Source organism: Balaenoptera borealis (genome assembly GCF_965194805.1).
Source record: "Balaenoptera borealis genome assembly, contig: HAP1_SCAFFOLD_1307, whole genome shotgun sequence".
Lineage (NCBI taxonomy): Eukaryota > Metazoa > Chordata > Mammalia > Artiodactyla > Balaenopteridae > Balaenoptera > Balaenoptera borealis.
This window is the reverse complement of record NW_028122912.1, coordinates 56,737-79,421: the sequence shown is the minus strand read 5'-3', so window position 1 is coordinate 79,421 and position 22,685 is coordinate 56,737. Positions and strand designations below refer to the sequence as shown.

The 22,685-nt window shown below is 46.8% G+C and overlaps 1 protein-coding gene across 1 annotated transcript in view; it reads right to left on the bottom strand.

The window, feature by feature from the left end:
• The window catches only part of LOC309621579 (uncharacterized protein), a gene marked incomplete at both ends in the record, with an annotated part of 72,469 nt that overhangs the window by 15,771 nt on the left and 34,013 nt on the right, over nt 1–22,685 (bottom strand). The window contains 7 exon segments of the mRNA XM_082409003.1: nt 1,914–2,304; nt 2,308–2,514; nt 2,520–2,740; nt 2,743–3,126; nt 19,867–20,257; nt 20,261–20,467; nt 20,473–21,088. Of these exon segments, the coding sequence (XP_082265129.1) occupies nt 1,914–2,304; nt 2,308–2,514; nt 2,520–2,740; nt 2,743–3,126; nt 19,867–20,257; nt 20,261–20,467; nt 20,473–21,088 (2,417 nt within the window).

Below are 22,685 nucleotides of genomic sequence, written 5' to 3'. Positions count from 1 at the left end.
GCAGGCAGCGCCAATCGAGCTCCCAGCTCGCGGCGGCGACGGCGGCGGCGCTCCTCCCCCGCAGGCAGCGCCAATCGAGCTCCCAGCTCGCGGCGGCGGCGGCGGCGCTCCTCCCCCGCAAGCAGCGCCAATCCAGCTCGCGGCGGCGGCGGCGGCGGCGGCGCTCCTCCCCCGCAGGCAGTGCCAAGCGAGCTCCCAGCTCGCGGCGGCGGCGCTCCTCCCCCGCAGGCAGCGACAATCGAGCTCCCGGCTCGCGGCGGCGACGGCGGCGCTCCTCCCCCGCAGGGAGCGCCAGTCGAGCTCCCAGCTCGCGGCGGCGGCGGCGGCGCTCCTCCCCCGCAGGCAGCGCCAACCGAGCTCCCAGCTCGCGGCGGCGACGGCGGCGGCGCTCCTCCCACGCAGGCAGCGCCAATCGAGCTCCCAGCTCGCGGCGGCGGCGCTCCTCCCCCGCAGGCAGCGCCAATCGAGCTCCCAGCTCGTGGCGGCGGCGGCGGTGGCGGCGGCGGCGGCGGCGCTCCTCCCCCGCAGGGCAGCGCCAATCGAGCTCCCAGTTCGCGGCGGCGGCGGCGGCGCTCCTCCCCCGCAGGCAGCGCCAAACGAGCTCCCAGCTCGCGGCGGCGGCGGCGGCGGCGCTCCTCCCCCGCAGGCAGCGCCAATCCAGCTCGCGGCGGCGGCGGCGGCGGCGGCGGCGGCGGCGGCGCTCCTCCCCCGCAGGCAGTGCCAAGCGAGCTCCCAGCTCGCGGCGGCGGCGCTCCTCCCCCGCAGGCAGCGCCAAGCGAGCTCCCAGCTCGCGGCGGCGACGGCGGCGGCGCTCCTCCCCCACAGGCAGCGCCAATCGAGCTCCCAGCTCGCGGCGGCGGCGGCGGCGGCGCTCCTCCCCCGCAGGGAGCGCCAGTCGAGCTCCCAGCTCGCGGCGGCGGCGGCGGCGGCGGCGGCGGCGGCGGCGCTCCTCCCCCGCAGGCAGCGCCAATGGAGCTCCCAGCTCGCGGCGGCGGCGGCGGCGGCGCTCCTCCCCCGCAGGCAGCGCCAAACGAGCTCCCAGCTCGCGGCGGCGGCCGCGGCGGCGCTCCTCCCCCGCAGGCAGCGCCAATCCAGCTCGCGGCGGCGGCGGCGGCGGCGGCGCTCCTCCCCCGCAGGCAGTGCCAAGCGAGCTCCCAGCTCGCGGCGGCGGCGCTCCTCCCCCGCAGGCAGCGCCAATCGCGCTCCCAGCTCTGTTCTTTTGTTTTTTTTTTTTTGAATTCTGAGATTTTTCATTTGAAGTAAATCTTAAAGCTATTAAATTCACAAATATGCTAATTTAAATACCCAATTCTATTATCTAAAACACACATTGCAAACATACAAATATCTATTCTCTCCACATGTCAGAGCCCATTCATTTCATGGTTTGGAAATGGGGAGAATAGATCCCCTTAAACTGCAAGTCAGCAGGTGTTTCTTTACAGTTAACTTTAGCAAAATTCATACAAAATATTAATGAACAATGATCTTCTTTACTTGTTAACTCACAAGGAAACACCTTCAAAACTGCATTTTGTTAAAGTTTCTGTACTAAAATGTAGAAAAACTGAACTACACAAATATTGAAAAGTTTAAAATTCCTTAATTTTTTATTCCTGGTACCACTACCACAATTTACAGGGCAATATACCTGATGTAATGAAAAGAAAAAGACAAAGCTACAACAGATAAAAGACCTCAGGAATGTACATCTAATTGACCCTCCGTTGCATGAATCAATAGCTGCACTTTTTGCAAACTGTGGCTAGGACAGTCCTGAACAAGAAGGGTTTCCTGTTTAAGCTGCAGTAACTTTTCTGACTATGGATCATCGTTCCTTCTGCGGCAGGTTTTTACAGTTCCTCTAATGCATTTGGGACGACTGTCTCAAAGTAACCTGCAGCTTTCCTGACAACTCCTCGCTCTCTCTCCTGCTAAGAACTGTAGCCCTTTTCTTCTGAGTTTTGAGAACCTTCTGCTACCATATCCACCACTTCCACCACCAGATCCATAACCACCACCATAGGGACTTCCCGAGCTTCTTCCACCAAAACTGCCCCCCTTCATGGGTCCATAATTTGATTGCTGTTGTCCACTATAATTTCCAAAATCATTATAGCTCCCACCACCACCACCATAGTTACCTCCAAAATTTCCTCCTTCATTGTAAGCATCATATCCTCCACCACCGCCACCATATCCACCATCTTGGTTTCCATATCCTGGTCCACCACCACCATAGCCTCCTCTACTACTGTAACCAGGACCACCACCATCGTTACCACCGTCGCCTCCAAATCCGTTTTATCCACCATCACCTCCTCCATAACTACCTCTGCTGCCACCACCTCCACCACCATAGCCTCCTCTTCCACCAAAGTTTCCACCACGGCCAAAGTTACCTCCACCACCTCCAAAGTTTCCTCCACGACCCATAAAGTTGCCAGATCCACCTCCACGACCTCTCTGTGATCCAGCAGATTGCATTTCTTGTTTAGAAAGGGCCTTTTTCACTTACAATTATGCCCATTAATAGTGTGGTATTTCTGAACAACAATTTTATCAACTGTATCATGATCATCAAAAGTTACAAAAGCAAATCCTCTCTTTTTTCCACTCTGCCTGTCTTCCATAACTCCTATGGTTTCAATCTTGCCATACTTTTCAAAGTAGTCTCTCGAATTACATTCTTCTGTATCTTCTTTAATACCACCAACAAAAATTTTCTTCACTGTAGACGGGCACCAGGCTTTACAGAATCCTCTCTAGAAACAGCTCTCTTTGGTTCCACTACACGCCCATCAACCTTGTGTGGTCGAGCACACATTGCTGCATCCACCTCTTCAACCCAAGAGTAAGTCACAAAACCAAAGCCCCTGGAACGGTTTGTCTGGGGGTCTCTCATCACCACACAATCTGTAAGTGTGCCCCATTTCTCAAAATGTTCTCTTAAGCTATCGTCTGTAGTTTCAAAGCTCAGACCACCAATAAACAGTTTTCTCAACTGTTCTGGTTCCTTTGGATCATGGCCCTCCTCCCCCCGGCGGCGGCGGCGGCCGGAGTCGGGCTGGGGGCGACCGGGCGGCGGTTTTACCTCCGTTTTGAGACCGGACTCGCCTCTTCCAACTCGAGTTCAATATGGGACCGAGAGCCCAGCTCTGTTCTATGTTGGGCCATTTTACTTCAGCCCAAAAAAATTTCTTCTAGTATTCCCTAAGGTCTGCTGGGGATCAGTTTTCTTATTTTTCATTTATCTGTATTTGATTTTTTAAAATTGATTCCAATTTTCTGTTGAGATTCTCCATATTTTAATCTATTAATCCCCATCTTTTACTCTCAATATAGTCATTTTAAAGTTCTGTGCTAACTCCAGAATCTGAATTCCCTCTAAATCAATTTTTCTTGGTTTTTTTTTTTTTTTTTTTTTTTTGTCTTAAGTTTTAGTCACTTTTTCCTGCTTCAGGAATTTCATAATTTTTGATTGTGTGCTGGACGTGGTGAATAAAAAATTCATAGAGACTGAAGATGCTATTACTTTGCACCAGAGAAGATTTACCCTTTTCTCTGTTAATCAGAGTGGCTGATCATTTCAGTCATTTCAGGAATTTTACTAGGTCAGAACTGGGTTGGAGCTTTAGTTGTCTCATCCTACCTATGATTTTTCCTAATTTGTGGCCTCCCTGGATTTTTGCTGTGAGCCTGACAGGTCTTTGATTCTTCAATAAATACAGTCAGTTATTGACTTCAGTCTTTCAGATGTTTGAATTCAGCTCTTTAGGCTCTCAGTTCTCACAGCTTCAGAGTATGGCAAATGTAAGGAGAGACCAGCTATGTATTTGTTGCCGTTACACTTTCTCAGTGAAAATTTGTCTCATAAACACTGAAACATTGCAGATGACTTCACTTTTTCTGACTCAGCCCCCTTCTTGGGGATGGCACTTCTGGGTTTTTACTGTGAGTCTGGTAGGTCTCTAATTCCTCACTTTGGAAAGTTCTCTCCCTCAGGCATTAGGTATTTAGCTTCCTGCTTTATATAGGTTCAAAAACTGGCAAATGTCTTGAAGAGGAGACCTAATGATTGTCACAGGCCCCTTTATCTAGCGGGATTTGGTTTGTTAGTGCCATGACTGTGCAGGAAATTTCACTCTGCTTTCTTGGCTCAGTCCCCCATCATCCTATACCACCCTGACACTAAGGAAATGTCCTGTGGGGGAAATCGGCTTGACATTCTGCTAGATTTCACTCCATCATGCCAGCAAATGAGTTCATCAAAAGATATGGTGATTTCTCTTTTCCAGTGGAGTATGTCTCCCTACACCAAACCCCTGCTCCAAATCTCTAAATGTCCCTCTCTAGCATATTAGTTGATATTGTTTCTTGATTGCTTCCTTAGCTCGATGATCTTTTATTCAAGTTTGTTTGCTCGTTGCAGCAGGAGTGATGGCCTGTGCCTACCTAGTGCAGGCATATTATTATGGAGATATGGCTTTGGTCCCAGACACCACAATAAGGAGAATATCATAAGAAAGCAAGTCACACGAGTTGTTTGGTTTCCCAGTGCATGTAAAAGTTATGTTTATGCTATACTGTAGTCTATTAAGTGTGCAATAGCATTATGTCTAAAAAAAGTACATATCTTAATTTGAAAGTAGACTTTAAGAATGCTACCCATCATCTGAGCCTTCAGCAAGCTGTAATCTTTTTGCAATAGTAACATCAAAGATCACTGATCACAGATCATGTAACAAGTATAATAGTGAAAAAGTTTGAAATATTGTGAGACTTACCAAAACATGACATAGAGACACGAAGTGAGCAAATGCTGTTGGAAAAATGGCACCACCAGTAGAGCTGCTTGACACAGGGTTGCCACAAACCTTCAATTTGTAAAAAAAAAAAAAAAAAAAAAAAAAAAAAAAGCATTATCTGCAAGGTACAATAAAGTGAAGTGCAATAAAGTGAGGTATGCCTATACATCCTGCCTCAAAGCAGAAATCCTATTTAGATCACCTTTAATTTCTCTCTATGATATATCAATAGTTTTCTATTCTAATAGGGTTCTTACATTTTTTATTACACTTATTATTAGGTATATGATGTTTTGATGATAATGTAGATGGCATATTTTTTAGTTTTTAATTTTATAACTTTTCAGACACAGAAAAATGTTAGTGGAATTTTTTAATGTTTGGTCTCTTATCTGGCAACTCTTCTAAAAACTAACTGATATTCTAATAAGTTATCTGTAGATGGTTTTGGATTTTCTGTATCCTTAATTATATCAACTATGGAAAGTGACAGTATGATTTCTTCCTTTCTTAGCCTTATATTTCTGATTTCTTTTTCCTGCCTTACTGCTAATGCCATTTAATACTTTTACTAATAGGTTGAATAGAAAAGGTAAGAGTTGGCATTCTTATTTTGTTCCTAATCTTACAGTGGACGTTCTCCACATTTCACTATAAATAGGATGGTGGCTCTAAAGTTTTTTGTAGTTTCCCTTTGCTATGAGTTTTTAATCATACATAATTATTGAATTTTATCAAATGCTTTATCTGACTATACTGATATGATCATATACATTTTCTCCTTTATTTTATGGATGTGGTGCATGACATTTATTGATATTTGAATGTTAACTCACCTTGCATTTCTGGAGTAAAACAACTTGGTAGGAATTCACACACACACACACACACACACACACACACACACACATTCACTCACTCACACACTCTACATTTGATTGTCTAACATTTTGTGTATGATTTTTGCTTCTGTATACATAAGGGAGATGGGCCTATTTTCTTTTCTCATAATTGTCCTTTTAATTAGTGAATAGTATATAGAGGGTAGAGATTTAAAAGACCTTTTAAAAGGTCTTCTTCTTCTGTGATATAATACAATACAGTATTACTCCATTTTTTAAAAATGACCTTTTTCATTTTCAAATAATTTCAAATCTGCAGAAAAGATACAAACAGAGTTCCCTTTACCTCTCTCCCAGTTTTTCCTATTGCTAACATCTTATACTACCATAGTATATTTTTCAAAATTAAAAAGCCAACATTTATACATTACTATTAACTAAACTTAAGACTTTTTTTGGATTTCACCAGTTTTCCTGTTAATGACCTTTTTCTGTTCTAGGACCCAATCCAGTATATCACATTCCACTTAGTTAGTTGTCATGTCTCCTTAGTCTTCTCTGGTCTATGACAGTTCCTCATTCCTTCCTTGTTTTTCATGATTTTGACAGTCTTGAGGAATATTTGTCTGATATTTTGTAGAATTGTTCTCAGTCTGGGTTTGGCTGATGTTTTTCTCATGATTCGACTGGAGTTATAGGTTTTGACAAAGAATACCGCAGAAGCGAAGTAACCGTCTCATCACATCATAACAGAGAGTATGTAGTGTCTCCGTGACATCACTGGTGATGTGAAACATCATCACTTGCATAACATGGTGTTTGCTTGGTTTCTCCACTGTAAAGTTACTTTTTCTCCCATTTTATACTGTCTCTGGAATTCAATCATTAAGGCCAGCCCAGGACTGGACTTAAGGGGAAGATTAAGCTTCACCTCCACCTCCTTGGGGAGGAGATGGATGCCGGGGGGGGGCGGGGGGGAGGTTACCTACATATGGAATTCTTCTGTTGGCAAGATTTGTCTTCTCCCTCCCTCCTATTATTTATTTATTTATACACTCATTTATTTACTCCATTATGTTTTAATATGGATTCTTTATAATCTATATACATAATTACAACCTTAAAAACCTCTGGTTCCCCCACTGACATATAAACTTTTTGAGGAAAGGCTCTGTTTCTTTTTTATTTTTGTACACTCTATGCGTTTAGCATAGTCCCCTAATTTATAGTGGACTTCCAGTAATTATTTTTTAATGGATATCTTTCCACTTCAACTGAAAAGTACCCTTTCCTTATATAATAGCATTCTAAATCCAAAATAAAAGTAGATTTTAAAATAAGTAAAAGTAAACTCATGCATGATCACCCTGTAATAAGTATGTAAAAAAGCACAGGGTACTGCAGAAATAACTTAACCATTTGAGTTGGATGTGTCTCCAAAAAATATTGAAGCCACATTTGGAAAGAAATTACAGTATTTGATAAGCCAAGGATATGACCTGCTGTGTGCTTTCTCTTTTTTGTTCAGATCACCAAAGGAGATTAAGACCCCGTTTTCTCCCTTCTCTGGAAAATTATCATCTGATGCAGTCACTCAGATAACAACAGAGAGTCCAGGAAAAACCATGTTTTCATCTGAGATTTTTGTTAATGCTGAAGATCGTGGACATGATATTCCAGACCTCAGTACACAGAAGTTGGGCAAAGTTCCTGTCAAGTTTGCTTCATCATCTTCAGTCCAACAGATTACTGTTCTTCATGGCACAGATGGTAAGAGAATTTTAGGTCACATTACCAACTTTTGTGTGTCATTAACTAAGAAATTTCTTGATTGGGTCTTTCTAGTTAGAAAACCTAATTTTAATTTTAAGCATTAGGTTGTACATGATTAAAACATCTTTTATTTACATAGCTATGAAGAGAATATAATTTATTATGTTTTTACTTCAATTTCTAGTGAAGTTAACAACCTATGTGAAACTCATGCTACTTGTGGCTGACGTATTTTCAACTCATAATACTTGTCATAAGAATGCAAGTAGTTCATGAAAACATAAAAACTATAGAGGTTCAATTTTAGGGAGGTAGATAACTATTTGGCATTGTTTCTTTTACTATTGTTTTGCATGATACAGTGAACAGATAGCAAACACAATACCAGTCTATTTCTTGCTCAAGAAACGTTGAGCAGGGACCCAGGTTGACTGTGACTCTGCTTTCTTTAAAACATGGAACCTTGGATTCATCATCATAGTCAACTGGAAGGGACGAAAAGCATGGAGGAGCACATGTTGGGAGGCTTTTATGGGCTAGGCCTAGGTGTGGCCCACATCACTTTCCACTGACTAGGAATAGTTTAGCTGTGCTTTCCAGGATGAAGAAGAAATGAGTTTTGGTGAACAGCTAGCAATTTCTACCATAAGGTCTACATTTAGAGTGTTCCTATGCTATCATGACAGTGATATTTTTATAGTGCTTATACTATATAACATTCAAAATTATAGCAAGTTATTTTCTTTTTCAGACCAGTAACTGGAAAGTTAAGTTCCCATTCTACCTCCAAATGAGGGTGGGAACTTTCAATTACTAATTTTAAAGTATTCAACAGTTTGTACAAATCTATTCAAAATATATTTTAAGTTTTCCTACTTGTGCAAAAAGTTTATCTGTCTGTAGGTATAAATGGAATATGCCTAAATGTATAAAGAAAATTGCTTAGTTCCACATGTAAATTGCACTGAATTTAATTTGAATAAATACATTTATATGTTGAAATGGTTATATTTCTTTTCTTTTTTTTTTTTTTACTTTTATTTATTTTATTTTTGGCTGTGTTGGGTCTTCATCGCTGCGTGCAGCCTTTCTCTAGTTGCGGCGAGCGGGGGCTACTCTTCGTTGCGGTGCACGGGCTTCTCATTGCGGTGGCTTCTCTTGTGGTGGAGCACGGGCTCTAGGCGCGTGGGCTTCGGTGCATGGGCTCAGTAGTTGTGGCTCGCGGGCTCTAGAGCGCAGGCTCAGTAGTTGTGGCACATGGGCTTAGTTGCTCCGCGGCATGGGGGATCTTCCCGGACCAGGGCTGGCACCCGTGTCCCCTGCATTGGCAGGCGGATTCTTAACCACTGCGCTATCAGGGAAACCCGAGATGGTTATATATCTTATACATTTTTATTGTGATATAAAATTATGCCCCCCAAATGTATAGTCTAATCAATATCACACAGAACACCTTTAATGTGTCAGTTACCTATTGCCACCGTGATACTGTATAAGAACCTCGAAAATCTCAGTGCTTCGTAACAACAGACATTTGCTTTCCTCACTCATGGGCTTATGAGTCAGTTGGAGTTTGGCATCAGGATGCAAAAACGGTTTGGGTCTGTTCCACATGCCTTGTACTGAAACCCAGGCTACTCTGGGTATGCTGTTTTCATGTTGGTGGCAGAGCACAGGAGAGGAAATCCAACTGTGAAAGTGTATTTTATACCTCTTCTGACATCAAATGGATCGGTCTACATAGAGCCCACAGTTCACGGTCTTACCTTTACATACAGGTACTTGGTAGAAAGGACTCCTTTAAAAGAGAAATATTATTTGGTTTAATAATAAAAGATTTTTAACTCTGTGGATTCAGAAGTAAAATTTTAAAAAATATTTTAAAAGTATACAGAATAGGGCTTCCCTGGTGGCGCAGTGGTTAAGAATCCACCTGCCAATGCAATGCGGGGGACACGGGTTCGAGCCCTGGTCTGCGAAGATCCCACATGCCGTGGAGCAACTAAGCCCATGTGCCACAACTACTGAGCCTGCATTCTAGAGCCCGTGAGCCGCAACTACCGAAGCCCACGCGCCTAGAGCGCATGCTCCGCAACAATAGACGCCACCGCGATGAGACGCCCGCACACCGCAACCAAGAGTAGCCCCCGCTAGCCGCCAACTAGAGAAAGCCCGTGCACAGCAATGAAGACCCAGTGCAGCCAAAAAAATAAACACATAGAATAAATAAGTTCAAACAATAAATAAATAAATAAACATAAATTTAAAAAAAAAAGAACACCTAATGCAGGTGGGAAGGTGAGAGGGCCACTGTAAAGGTCATCTATGCTACATGTACAAGAACCCCGAGAGCACACCAATAGGTACCACATTTTTCACTGCTGTAGCCGATCATTCCCCCTGTACTACCACACTGTAGCACTCCCTTCCCTCATCTACTGCTATAGTCTCTTTGGAAGGTGTTTCACAACTCTTGTTATGAGAGTGCCAGTTGAACTGTCCTCACTTCCTTCATTTATACCAGGATTGAAGACCTTGTAGTCCGAGATCCTGTCCAGAGAGCAAGCAGGCTAAGACTCTGTCTTTGTTGATGTATTTCATCAGAAAGGGCTCTACCCCCTCTCCTAGTTCATGGTGTGAAGCGTTCATAGCCTCTTGGGAAAGTGGGGAGAATTGAAAGGACTCTATATGAGAATGCTAGGCTTTGTAAAACATTTCAGTTTTTTAAAAATAAGACTCATTTTCTATTGGACTGACAACAGTCCTATGAAATACAAAGAAAGCCGAGAATCAGTGACAGGAAATGATCACCAGTAAGAATTACAACAGTCACCGCTTACCTCGTAGCTTACGGCACTGTCCATGGTCCTTAAGAAGAGTTAGTAGAAATGCCTAGCCCATCTTGCCCTTGAACCCCTTAAAAGGTACACGACTGCTGTGTTGGTGTTTAGGGGGAGCATCTCACTTACCAGGGACTGACTTCTCCCTTGATCCCTCTGTAGTGATGGAGACTTCCCCGCTGATGAAAAATTCCCTGGGATTGCAACCTCCAAGCCAGACAGCTTTCCTATGGAAAGACAGAGAGCTTGTAAAGATGAAACACCAGTCTGCGGGAGAAAGGGAAGAAGAGAATGATGGAAATCGTTTCTGGGAAACTATTTTTACATTATGTTTTGTTTGTTCCTGGTAAATAAACTGAAATCTTCTTAACATTAAAACAAAATCTAAACCACTAAATTCAATAATACAGGAGTATAACTTTTGAAAAAAATTTCTTTGGCTGCGCAGCATGTGGGATCTTAGCTCCCCAACCAGGAATTGAACCCACGCCTGCTGCATTGGAAGCGCAGAGTCTTCACCACTGGACCACCAGGGAAGTCCCAGGAATATCACTTTTAAAGGAGAAGTTATAAACCCCTTGGTTATATGAACTGCAGATTTTTAGTAAGAAGTCAATATATTTTTTGTTAGGCACATTTTATGTTAGGCTGTCTCCCTGCACAGGATGCAGGCGCCTTGAGAATGGAAATCATATCCCTCTATAGTACGTCCCTCTTCTTTCTGCCTTGCAGTTTGCTGCTCCACTTGTTCAACCCCACCTAGTAATAACCTATACTTCCCTCGTTCCTGTTTTCCCATCTTGAAAACAGACAAAAGGCAACCAAACAACGCAAAGGTCTCAACAAATAAGGGATATCCAAAACCAGAGATGGCCAGAACTTCTGTATCCCTCATGAAACCTAGCCCGGTGTTCAATATGTAGGTATCATTAATACATGCGTGTTGACTGAAACAGTTTAAACTCAATTCTTCCACTTCCCAGTTTAGTTTTAGTCCTCATACAAAACGTGATAATCAACTTGCTTAATGCTAGGGATCACAGTGAAAAATAATATCTGAACTGACTTCTGTCAGATGAGTGAGAACTAAGGTTAATTCAGTGTATCTGAAGCATAGAAAGTGAGGGCACAAGTGGCACAAGATGGGGCTAGAGAAGCAGAGAGGATTCTAGACCACGCAGAGTCTTAAAGGCCAACAAACACTGTGTTTTCTATTCTCAAAACAATGTTTGTGAGCGATGTTTATGAGCAATGTTCCAACTTGCCTTGAAGGTTTTTTGTGTGAAGAATGGATTGGAAGGAAACAAGATATATGGACACTAGTTAGGACCTAATCGCAACACACAGGCAAGTTCAGTATTAGGGTGTTGAGGGAGAGCTGACAGATTCCAAAGAAATTCAGGAGATGAACTGAAGCGGGCTTAATGGGGTAGGAGATGGAGGAAAGGAAGGTCTTAGGGAATTAAAGGGTTTACTGCACACATGAGCAAAGTCTCAAAATTAATCATTTGAACGTACAGAGGTAGATCTCTCAAATGACTCCGGTTAGGAAGCAACGGTACGCCCTTTAGAATTCCTAGAGACAACACAAATCAACTGTTTCGATGGAAAATTCGGCGGGACCGGTGCGTTTTTTCACTCCAACTTAGCTCCAGTTCCTATTACTCACATCTTCTGTGCCAAAACAACACAGCTGGAGGAACTGAAGGGGATTCCGTTTTGGTAATTAAGGAGTGTCCCCAACACTGACAGTCCCATCTTAAAAAGCACTCCCTCTGCATTTTACCCGAGGAGCAATGGCCAGAGCCTCCCTTTGAAAACGATGGGCAGAAATGAGACCATCACACACAGTCCCTTTCAGCTACTGTGAACTGAGCCGCGAGACGACCAATACCCCCTGGCACAGCGCGGACGGGCCAGCGCGCGGGGGCAACAGGGACAGGAGACAGCACAAGAGACGAAGCCCAGGCCCAGGGGCCAAGGCCTATTACCTTTCCGGCATGTGCAAAACATAAAACAGAAGCAATATTGTAACAAATTCATTAAAGACTTAAGAAAAAAACAAAACTCAGATGCTAAAGTGCCTACTCTAACCACTATACTATATTGCTTCTATAAAACAAGCACTAAACCTCAGATACAGAAAAAAACCCTTTTCGTGTCCTCACACCTAGGTCAAAATTACAAAGCGTTAATTCAGGAGACAGAAAGGGAAGGAATAAATCTGAATGAATCTGAGTCAGAACACAGTGCTATATAACCTTAGGCAAATTCCACAATACCCATGCCTCAACATGGCAAATTCCACAATACCCATGCCTCAACCTCCCTATCTATAAAGGAGTTAACCACACCAGCGCTAACCATTACTTGCCTCCTGGTAGCTTGTGAGTGTTAATTAATATTTGTAATAAATACACAGATCATCAGTTGAAAGAAACAAGGAAAACTACAGCGTTATTATTATTGCCTTGTTGCTAGAGCTAAACACCACAAATCAACATAAATAACTTATGTACACCAAGAATGTAGGGTTTGAATATGTACTTTGAAAGGCCATCATATAATTAGTTGTTTCACCTCTAATTGCTTTTCCTTTTTTTTTTTTTTGAATTTAAAAAAGCAATACAGGGACTTCCCTGGTGGTTCAGTGGTAAAGAATCCGTCCTGCAATGCAGGGGACGCGGGTTCGATTCCCGGTCGGGGAACTAAGATCCCACATGCCGCGGGGCAACTAAGCCCTCGCACCAAACTACTGAGCTCGCACACCTCAATGAGGTAGCCCACGTGCAGCAAACTACAGAGCCCACGCGCTCTGGAGCCTGCACGCCACAACTACAGAGCCCACGTGCCACAACTAGAGAGAGAAAACCCGCACGCCACAACTAGAGAGAAGCTCTCATGCTGCAACGAAGAGCCCGTGCGCCGCAACGACAATAAAGATCCCACATGCCTTAACGAAGGTCCCGCGTGCCGCAACTAAGACCCAATACAGCCAATCAACCAATCAATCAATCAAGTGGGGCGGGGGGAGCAATACAGGAATTTCCCTGGCAGTCCAGTGGTTAAGACTCCAAGCTCCCAATGCAGGGGGCACGGGCTCGATCCCTGATTGGGGAACCAAGATCCCACATGTGGCACAGCGTAGCCGGAAAAAAAACAAAAAAAGCAACACATACCCTACGGCATTTATCCCAGAGAACGCATGTTCGCACAAAAAAAGGTACACAAATGTCCACAGCATCTCTATCAGTAATAGTCAGGAAATGGGAAAAAAACTCAGATGTTCTTCAATGGGCAAGTGATTAAACAAACTGAAGTACAGCCAAACCATGGAATACTACTCAGCAATTAAAAAGAAAGCGGCACTGGGACCTCTCTGGTGTTCCAGCGGTTAAGACTCTGCACTCTCAATGCAGGGGGCCCAGGTTCCATCCCTGGTCAGAGAACTAGATCCCGCATGCTGCAACTAAAGACCCGCACAGCCAAATAAATAAATAAATAAATATTTTTTTTAAAAAAGAGGAGCACTGTTGATTCATGCAATTTGGATGACTCTCCAGGGAATTACACTGATTGAAAAAGGCCAATCCAAAAGGTTGCATACTGGGAATTCCCTGGCGGTCCAGTGTTTAGCACTCAGCACTTTCACTACCTGGGCTGGGTTCAATCCTTGGTCGGGGAACTAAGATCGCACAACCGGCAGCGCAGCCAAAAAAAAATTTTTTTTACTTAAAAAAAAAAAAAGGTTACACACTATATGATTTTATTCACATAACATTCTTTTTTTTTAATTAATTAGTTAATTTATTTTATTTTTGGCTGCGTTGGGTCTTCGTTGCTGCGTGTGGGCTTTCTCTAGTTGCGGCGAGCGGGGGCTACTCTTTGTTGCAGTGTGCGGGCTTCTCGCTGCGGTGGCTTCTCTTGTTGCAGAGCACGGGCTCTAGGCACGCGGGCTTCAGTAGTTGTGGCACGTGGGCTCAGTAGTTGTGGCTCCCGGGCTCTAAAGCGCAGGCTCAGTCGTTGTGGCGCATGGGCTTAGCTGCTCCGCGGCATGTGGGATCTTCCCGGACAAGGGATCAAACCCATGTCCCCTGCAATGGCAGGCAGATTCTTAACCGCTGCGCCACCAGGGAAGTCCCACATAACATTCTTGAAATGACAGGTTGCCAGGGACAGATAGGGCCGGGGGAGTGGGAGATGGGCCATCTTCCCCAGGGGGTATTTTCCCTTGATCATCTGCACAAAAACTTTAATTGCAACTTTATCCACTGCACTATCAGATCACTATGATTTGGTGGGGAGTGGGGGAGCAGCAGTGGCTATAAAATGGCATCAGGAGAGATCCTGTGGGATGGAAATGTTCTCTATCTTGACTGTGTCAATGGCAATACCCAGGTTGTGACAGTATACTATGATTCTGTAAGATGTTACCATTGGGGAAAACTGGGTAAAGGACACACAGGAGCTATCGCACTATTATTTCTTACAACTGCATGTAAACCTACAATAATCTGGACACAAAAAGTTTAATCAGAAATGAAGGCAACACATGCCTCTTGTAACAAGTAAAACAATAGTCTGTGGTCAGTCTCTTTCTCTACCCGTCCCATTCCCTCCCTCTTGAGATAACCATGCAAACTCACTGCTCATACAAACAGGCATGCATTTAATACTTTCTGTTTACTGTATCAAAATGGGATCATACATACTACATATTACCCTGCAGCCTACCTTCTTCACCCATCATCCCTATATCATAGAGAGCTTAAAAAAAAAAAATTTTTTTTTAAGTGCCAAGCAGGATGGCAGGTATAGAAAATTTTCTGACTAGGGCAAATCTGACAAATGTTTACCGTGCTAATGTGCCATAGCTCAGCCAGGTGCATTCAGTGAGAGCACAATATGCAAGTAGCATTCTAAAGAGATCTGCAAAAAATGCAAGGTCTTCAGCAGCTCTTCGAGGATCCCATCCCCCTCTCTGCCTCCTCCATGGAACCATCCCATGGAGGTTGAACAGTTTAACTCCATTTGCCCCTCCTGCTGTTTGTGCTTTCGTTGTATACTTCTGTTCTACATCTCCACAAGACATTATTATTGTCACTTATTTACAAAATAACATATAAATATAAAGGTGTATGTACCTGGGTATATGTACATGTATATATTAGACACACACACACTTTAAGTGCTCTTTGTTCTTTCCTGCAGTTGTGTTCTTTTTTTTGGGGGGCGGGGGGGGCAAGTTTTTATATTGGTAAAGTTCTGTACTACTAGAAATATAAGATTTGAAAAGAAAAGTGAGACTTGAGGATCATCTGTGGAGCTTATCCTCATTCTCCTGCTGACGCATTATATGTTTATAATTTGAGAACTGCAGATAAATACAAACTGGTCTTCTCCATACTTGCTCACTAAGGAATTCCTCATTTCTAGGAAACGTCTATTTCAAGGAAAGGAAACAAACAAAAACACCTAGTGCACTAGATGATTAAAAGGTACACATTTTATAGCCTGAGTTCGAGAAAAAAATTACCCAAGAAACGGCCTTTTTCCCTAGGAGCCAGCTTCTACTAGGGGAGTCTAGGGTTCTCTAGGCAAAGAAAAAAAACTTGCCAGTTTAAACAGAATAACAGAAACGTTCAGCCAATCAAATATACAGAACTCATCACTTGCAGTGAGGAATGAAAGGCCTGTATCAACAGAAACAATAAATGGCACCGGCAACGTCTGCAACAGAAAACAAACAGGAAATCCTTTAAAAAGCCAAAATTGCAAAGACAGATGAACAGGGTATGAAATTACACGCCGGGCAATGCACCTGTTAAAGGAAAAGAGGCGCACACCAAGTCTGAAGTCTTAAGAATTCGGTGTTTAACACTACTTCTGCATGCTGCCCAGCAGAAAACTCGGGTCCTGGCTTAATCCACAACGCACACTTCATTTAAGGAGGTGAACCGCTTGGTCTGACTCAGTTTCTTATTCTGTAAAATGAATGCAACACAGCTGTCGTGAGTCCCCAAAGAATTCTGCACAAACGCTTTGTAACTCCAAAGTGCTGTGCAAATCAGAGCAGCCCTTCTCTCCTTCACATTCGTTGGACTTAGAATTTCAGAAGTTTAGCTGAAAATACAGACGACTCGGAAGCAAGGGACTGAGAGTGGCCCACACAGGTGGAAAGAAATGCAGAAACTGGAGCACCTCATACAAACCGCAAGAGACCACGTTCACGTGCACACGTTATCAGTGACAGAAAACGCCACCGGTAGCAACTGTAAACCACTGAGAGGACCAGCAACGACATGTGTCCAAATCCAGCCGGCAGCACAGCCTCGTCGGCGGCAATGCCTTAAACACAGCTCCCCGCACTCCGCGGCCTAACAAGATCCACTTTTTCCAAAAAGTTTAGCAACTTGCCAAGTACACTGGCGTAGTTCACCTTTTTTAATTGCTAAGCAAACATGCAGGGGAGTTGAGACAATCAAGGGAATGTTCAGCCTTCCTCAAAAATAAGATCCAGGAAATTCACGTTTTGCTTGAACAGTTTCATGTCTAAAACTGATCACAAACCTCTGTTTGATGTTGTTTTCTCGCTGCTGGCCAATGAGCCCGGGAAAGAGAACCAATTCTTTCAAACAGGGAGGGCTCTCTGCACTCTTCAGCTAAACCAGCGAGGCTTTACCACCGTCACGTTTAAAATAATGAGGAGGATGCCTCCATAGAGTTTACCGGGCTGCGCTAATCACGAGGGGCCTCGGGCGCCCAGGGCGGATCCCAGCGCCGGTGGCCGCGGGACCGGACGCCCTCCCCGGGACCCCCCCAGGACCCCCTCCCCGGGACGCGGCCGCGGGACAGGACGCCCCCCAGAACCCCTGCCCGGGACGCAGCTGCGGGACAGGACGCCCCCCAGACCCCTGCCCGGGACGCAGCTGCGGGACAGGACGCCCCCCAGAACCCCTGCCCGGGACGCGGCCGCGGGACACGAAGCTCCCCCCTCCCCAGGAACCCCTCCCCAGAGCGCGGGCCTCGCCGCCGTCTCGCAGCACCCGCCGCGCTCACCGCGGGCCGGGAGCCCCCTCAGGCCGACTGGCCCCCGCCCGCCGCCCGGCCTCCCTCCGGCCCGCGCCGCCCGCCGCGCTCACCGCGTTTTTCTTCTGCACCATCTTGTCCATCTTCTTGGCAATGCGGACCACCTCGTCCTCCATGGCCCTGGCAGGCCTGCCCCGCGCCGGGCCGCGGGGGACGGGAAACGAGCGGAGCTGGCCGGGCGGCAGGTAAGCCCAGGCGTCGGCGAGGGCCCTCACCAGGCGTCACCGAGGCGCTTCTTCACTCACGACGACTGCGACGGCGGGGGCGGCGGCGGCGGCGGCGCTCCTCCCACGCAGGCAGCGCCAATCGAGCTCCCAGCTCGCGGCGGCGACGGCGGCGGCGCTCCTCCCACGCAGGCAGCGCCAATCGAGCTCCCAGCTCGCGGCGGCGACGGCGGCGGCGCTCCTCCCACGCAGGCAGCGCCAATCGAGCTCCCAGCTCGCGGCGGCGACGGCGGCGGCGCTCCTCCCCCGCAGGCAGCGCCAATCGAGCTCCCAGCTCGCGGCGGCGGCGGCGGCGGCGCTCCTCCCCCGCAAGCAGCGCCAATCCAGCTCGCGGCGGCGGCGGCGGCGGCGGCGCTCCTCCCCCGCAGGCAGTGCCAAGCGAGCTCCCAGCTCGCGGCGGCGGCGCTCCTCCCCCGCAGGCAGCGACAATCGAGCTCCCGGCTCGCGGCGGCGACGGCGGCGCTCCTCCCCCGCAGGGAGCGCCAGTCGAGCTCCCAGCTCGCGGCGGCGGCGGCGGCGCTCCTCCCCCGCAGGCAGCGCCAACCGAGCTCCCAGCTCGCGGCGGCGACGGCGGCGGCGCTCCTCCCACGCAGGCAGCGCCAATCGAGCTCCCAGCTCGCGGCGGCGGCGCTCCTCCCCCGCAGGCAGCGCCAATCGAGCTCCCAGCTCGTGGCGGCGGCGGCGGCGGCGGCGGCGGCGGCGGCGGCGGCGGCGGCGGCGGCGCTCCTCCCCCGCAGGGCAGCGCCAATCGAGCTCCCAGTTCGCGGCGGCGGCGGCGGCGCTCCTCCCCCGCAGGCAGCGCCAAACGAGCTCCCAGCTCGCGGCGGCGGCGGCGGCGGCGCTCCTCCCCCGCAGGCAGCGCCAATCCAGCTCGCGGCGGCGGCGGCGGCGGCGGCGGCGCTCCTCCCCCGCAGGCAGTGCCAAGCGAGCTCCCAGCTCGCGGCGGCGGCGCTCCTCCCCCGCAGGCAGCGCCAAGCGAGCTCCCAGCTCGCGGCGGCGACGGCGGCGGCGCTCCTCCCCCACAGGCAGCGCCAATCGAGCTCCCAGCTCGCGGCGGCGGCGGCGGCGGCGCTCCTCCCCCGCAGGGAGCGCCAGTCGAGCTCCCAGCTCGCGGCGGCGGCGGCGGCGGCGGCGGCGGCGGCGGCGGCGCTCCTCCCCCGCAGGCAGCGCCAATGGAGCTCCCAGCTCGCGGCGGCGGCGGCGGCGGCGCTCCTCCCCCGCAGGCAGCGCCAAACGAGCTCCCAGCTCGCGGCGGCGGCCGCGGCGGCGCTCCTCCCCCGCAGGGAGCGCCAATCCAGCTCGCGGCGGCGGCGGCGGCGGCGGCGCTCCTCCCCCGCAGGCAGTGCCAAGCGAGCTCCCAGCTCGCGGCGGCGGCGCTCCTCCCCCGCAGGCAGCGACAATCGAGCTCCCGGCTCGCGGCGGCGACGGCGGCGCTCCTCCCCCGCAGGGAGCGCCAGTCGAGCTCCCAGCTCGCGGCGGCGGCGGCGGCGGCGGCGCTCCTCCCCCGCAGGGAGCGCCAATCGAGCTCCCAGCTCGCGGCGGCGGCGGCGCTCCTCCCCCGCAGGCAGCGCCAATCGCGCTCCCAGCTCTGTTCTTTTGTTTTTTTTTTTTTGAATTCTGAGATTTTTCATTTGAAGTAAATCTTAAAGCTATTAAATTCACAAATATGCTAATTTAAATACCCAATTCTATTATCTAAAACACACATTGCAAACATACAAATATCTATTCTCTCCACATGTCAGAGCCCATTCATTTCATGGTTTGGAAATGGGGAGAATAGATCCCCTTAAACTGCAAGTCAGCAGGTGTTTCTTTACAGTTAACTTTAGCAAAATTCATACAAAATATTAATGAACAATGATCTTCTTTACTTGTTAACTCACAAGGAAACACCTTCAAAACTGCATTTTGTTAAAGTTTCTGTACTAAAATGTAGAAAAACTGAACTACACAAATATTGAAAAGTTTAAAATTCCTTAATTTTTTATTCCTGGTACCACTACCACAATTTACAGGGCAATATACCTGATGTAATGAAAAGAAAAAGACAAAGCTACAACAGATAAAAGACCTCAGGAATGTACATCTAATTGACCCTCCGTTGCATGAATCAATAGCTGCACTTTTTGCAAACTGTGGCTAGGACAGTCCTGAACAAGAAGGGTTTCCTGTTTAAGCTGCAGTAACTTTTCTGACTATGGATCATCGTTCCTTCTGCGGCAGGTTTTTACAGTTCCTCTAATGCATTTGGGACGACTGTCTCAAAGTAACCTGCAGCTTTCCTGACAACTCCTCGCTCTCTCTCCTGCTAAGAACTGTAGCCCTTTTCTTCTGAGTTTTGAGAACCTTCTGCTACCATATCCACCACTTCCACCACCAGATCCATAACCACCACCATAGGGACTTCCCGAGCTTCTTCCACCAAAACTGCCCCCCTTCATGGGTCCATAATTTGATTGCTGTTGTCCACTATAATTTCCAAAATCATTATAGCTCCCACCACCACCACCATAGTTACCTCCAAAATTTCCTCCTTCATTGTAAGCATCATATCCTCCACCACCGCCACCATATCCACCATCTTGGTTTCCATATCCTGGTCCACCACCACCATAGCCTCCTCTACTACTGTAACCAGGACCACCACCATCGTTACCACCGTCGCCTCCAAATCCGTTTTATCCACCATCACCTCCTCCATAACTACCTCTGCTGCCACCACCTCCACCACCATAGCCTCCTCTTCCACCAAAGTTTCCACCACGGCCAAAGTTACCTCCACCACCTCCAAAGTTTCCTCCACGACCCATAAAGTTGCCAGATCCACCTCCACGACCTCTCTGTGATCCAGCAGATTGCATTTCTTGTTTAGAAAGGGCCTTTTTCACTTACAATTATGCCCATTAATAGTGTGGTATTTCTGAACAACAATTTTATCAACTGTATCATGATCATCAAAAGTTACAAAAGCAAATCCTCTCTTTTTTCCACTCTGCCTGTCTTCCATAACTCCTATGGTTTCAATCTTGCCATACTTTTCAAAGTAGTCTCTCGAATTACATTCTTCTGTATCTTCTTTAATACCACCAACAAAAATTTTCTTCACTGTTAGACGGGCACCAGGCTTTACAGAATCCTCTCTAGAAACAGCTCTCTTTGGTTCCACTACACGCCCATCAACCTTGTGTGGTCGAGCACACATTGCTGCATCCACCTCTTCAACCCAAGAGTAAGTCACAAAACCAAAGCCCCTGGAACGGTTTGTCTGGGGGTCTCTCATCACCACACAATCTGTAAGTGTGCCCCATTTCTCAAAATGTTCTCTTAAGCTATCGTCTGTAGTTTCAAAGCTCAGACCACCAATAAACAGTTTTCTCAACTGTTCTGGTTCCTTTGGATCATGGCCCTCCTCCCCCCGGCGGCGGCGGCGGCCGGAGTCGGGCTGGGGGCGACCGGGCGGCGGTTTTACCTCCGTTTTGAGACCGGACTCGCCTCTTCCAAGTCGAGTTCAATATGGGACCGAGAGCCCAGCTCTGTTCTATGTTGGGCCATTTTACTTCAGCCCAAAAAAATTTCTTCTAGTATTCCCTAAGGTCTGCTGGGGATCAGTTTTCTTATTTTTCATTTATCTGTATTTGATTTTTTAAAATTGATTCCAATTTTCTGTTGAGATTCTCCATATTTTAATCTATTAATCCCCATCTTTTACTCTCAATATAGTCATTTTAAAGTTCTGTGCTAACTCCAGAATCTGAATTCCCTCTAAATCAATTTTTCTTGGTTTTTTTTTTTTTTTTTTTTTTTTGTCTTAAGTTTTAGTCACTTTTTCCTGCTTCAGGAATTTCATAATTTTTGATTGTGTGCTGGACGTGGTGAATAAAAAATTCATAGAGACTGAAGATGCTATTACTTTGCACCAGAGAAGATTTACCCTTTTCTCTGTTAATCAGAGTGGCTGATCATTTCAGTCATTTCAGGAATTTTACTAGGTCAGAACTGGGTTGGAGCTTTAGTTGTCTCATCCTACCTATGATTTTTCCTAATTTGTGGCCTCCCTGGATTTTTGCTGTGAGCCTGACAGGTCTTTGATTCTTCAATAAATACAGTCAGTTATTGACTTCAGTCTTTCAGATGTTTGAATTCAGCTCTTTAGGCTCTCAGTTCTCACAGCTTCAGAGTATGGCAAATGTAAGGAGAGACCAGCTATGTATTTGTTGCCGTTACACTTTCTCAGTGAAAATTTGTCTCATAAACACTGAAACATTGCAGATGACTTCACTTTTTCTGACTCAGCCCCCTTCTTGGGGATGGCACTTCTGGGTTTTTACTGTGAGTCTGGTAGGTCTCTAATTCCTCACTTTGGAAAGTTCTCTCCCTCAGGCATTAGGTATTTAGCTTCCTGCTTTATATAGGTTCAAAAACTGGCAAATGTCTTGAAGAGGAGACCTAATGATTGTCACAGGCCCCTTTATCTAGCGGGATTTGGTTTGTTAGTGCCATGACTGTGCAGGAAATTTCACTCTGCTTTCTTGGCTCAGTCCCCCATCATCCTATACCACCCTGACACTAAGGAAATATCCTGTGGGGGAAATCGGCTTGACATTCTGCTAGATTTCACTCCATCATGCCAGCAAATGAGTTCATCAAAAGATATGGTGATTTCTCTTTTCCAGTGGAGTATGTCTCCCTACACCAAACCCCTGCTCCAAATCTCTAAATGTCCCTCTCTAGCATATTAGTTGATATTGTTTCTTGATTGCTTCCTTAGCTCGATGATCTTTTATTCAAGTTTGTTTGCTCGTTGCAGCAGGAGTGATGGCCTGTGCCTACCTAGTGCAGGCATATTATTATGGAGATATGGCTTTGGTCCCAGACACCACAATAAGGAGAATATCATAAGAAAGCAAGTCACACGAGTTGTTTGGTTTCCCAGTGCATGTACAAGTTATGTTTATGCTATACTGTAGTCTATTAAGTGTGCAATAGCATTATGTCTAAAAAAAGTACATATCTTAATTTGAAAGTAGACTTTAAGAATGCTACCCATCATCTGAGCCTTCAGCAAGCTGTAATCTTTTTGCAATAGTAACATCAAAGATCACTGAT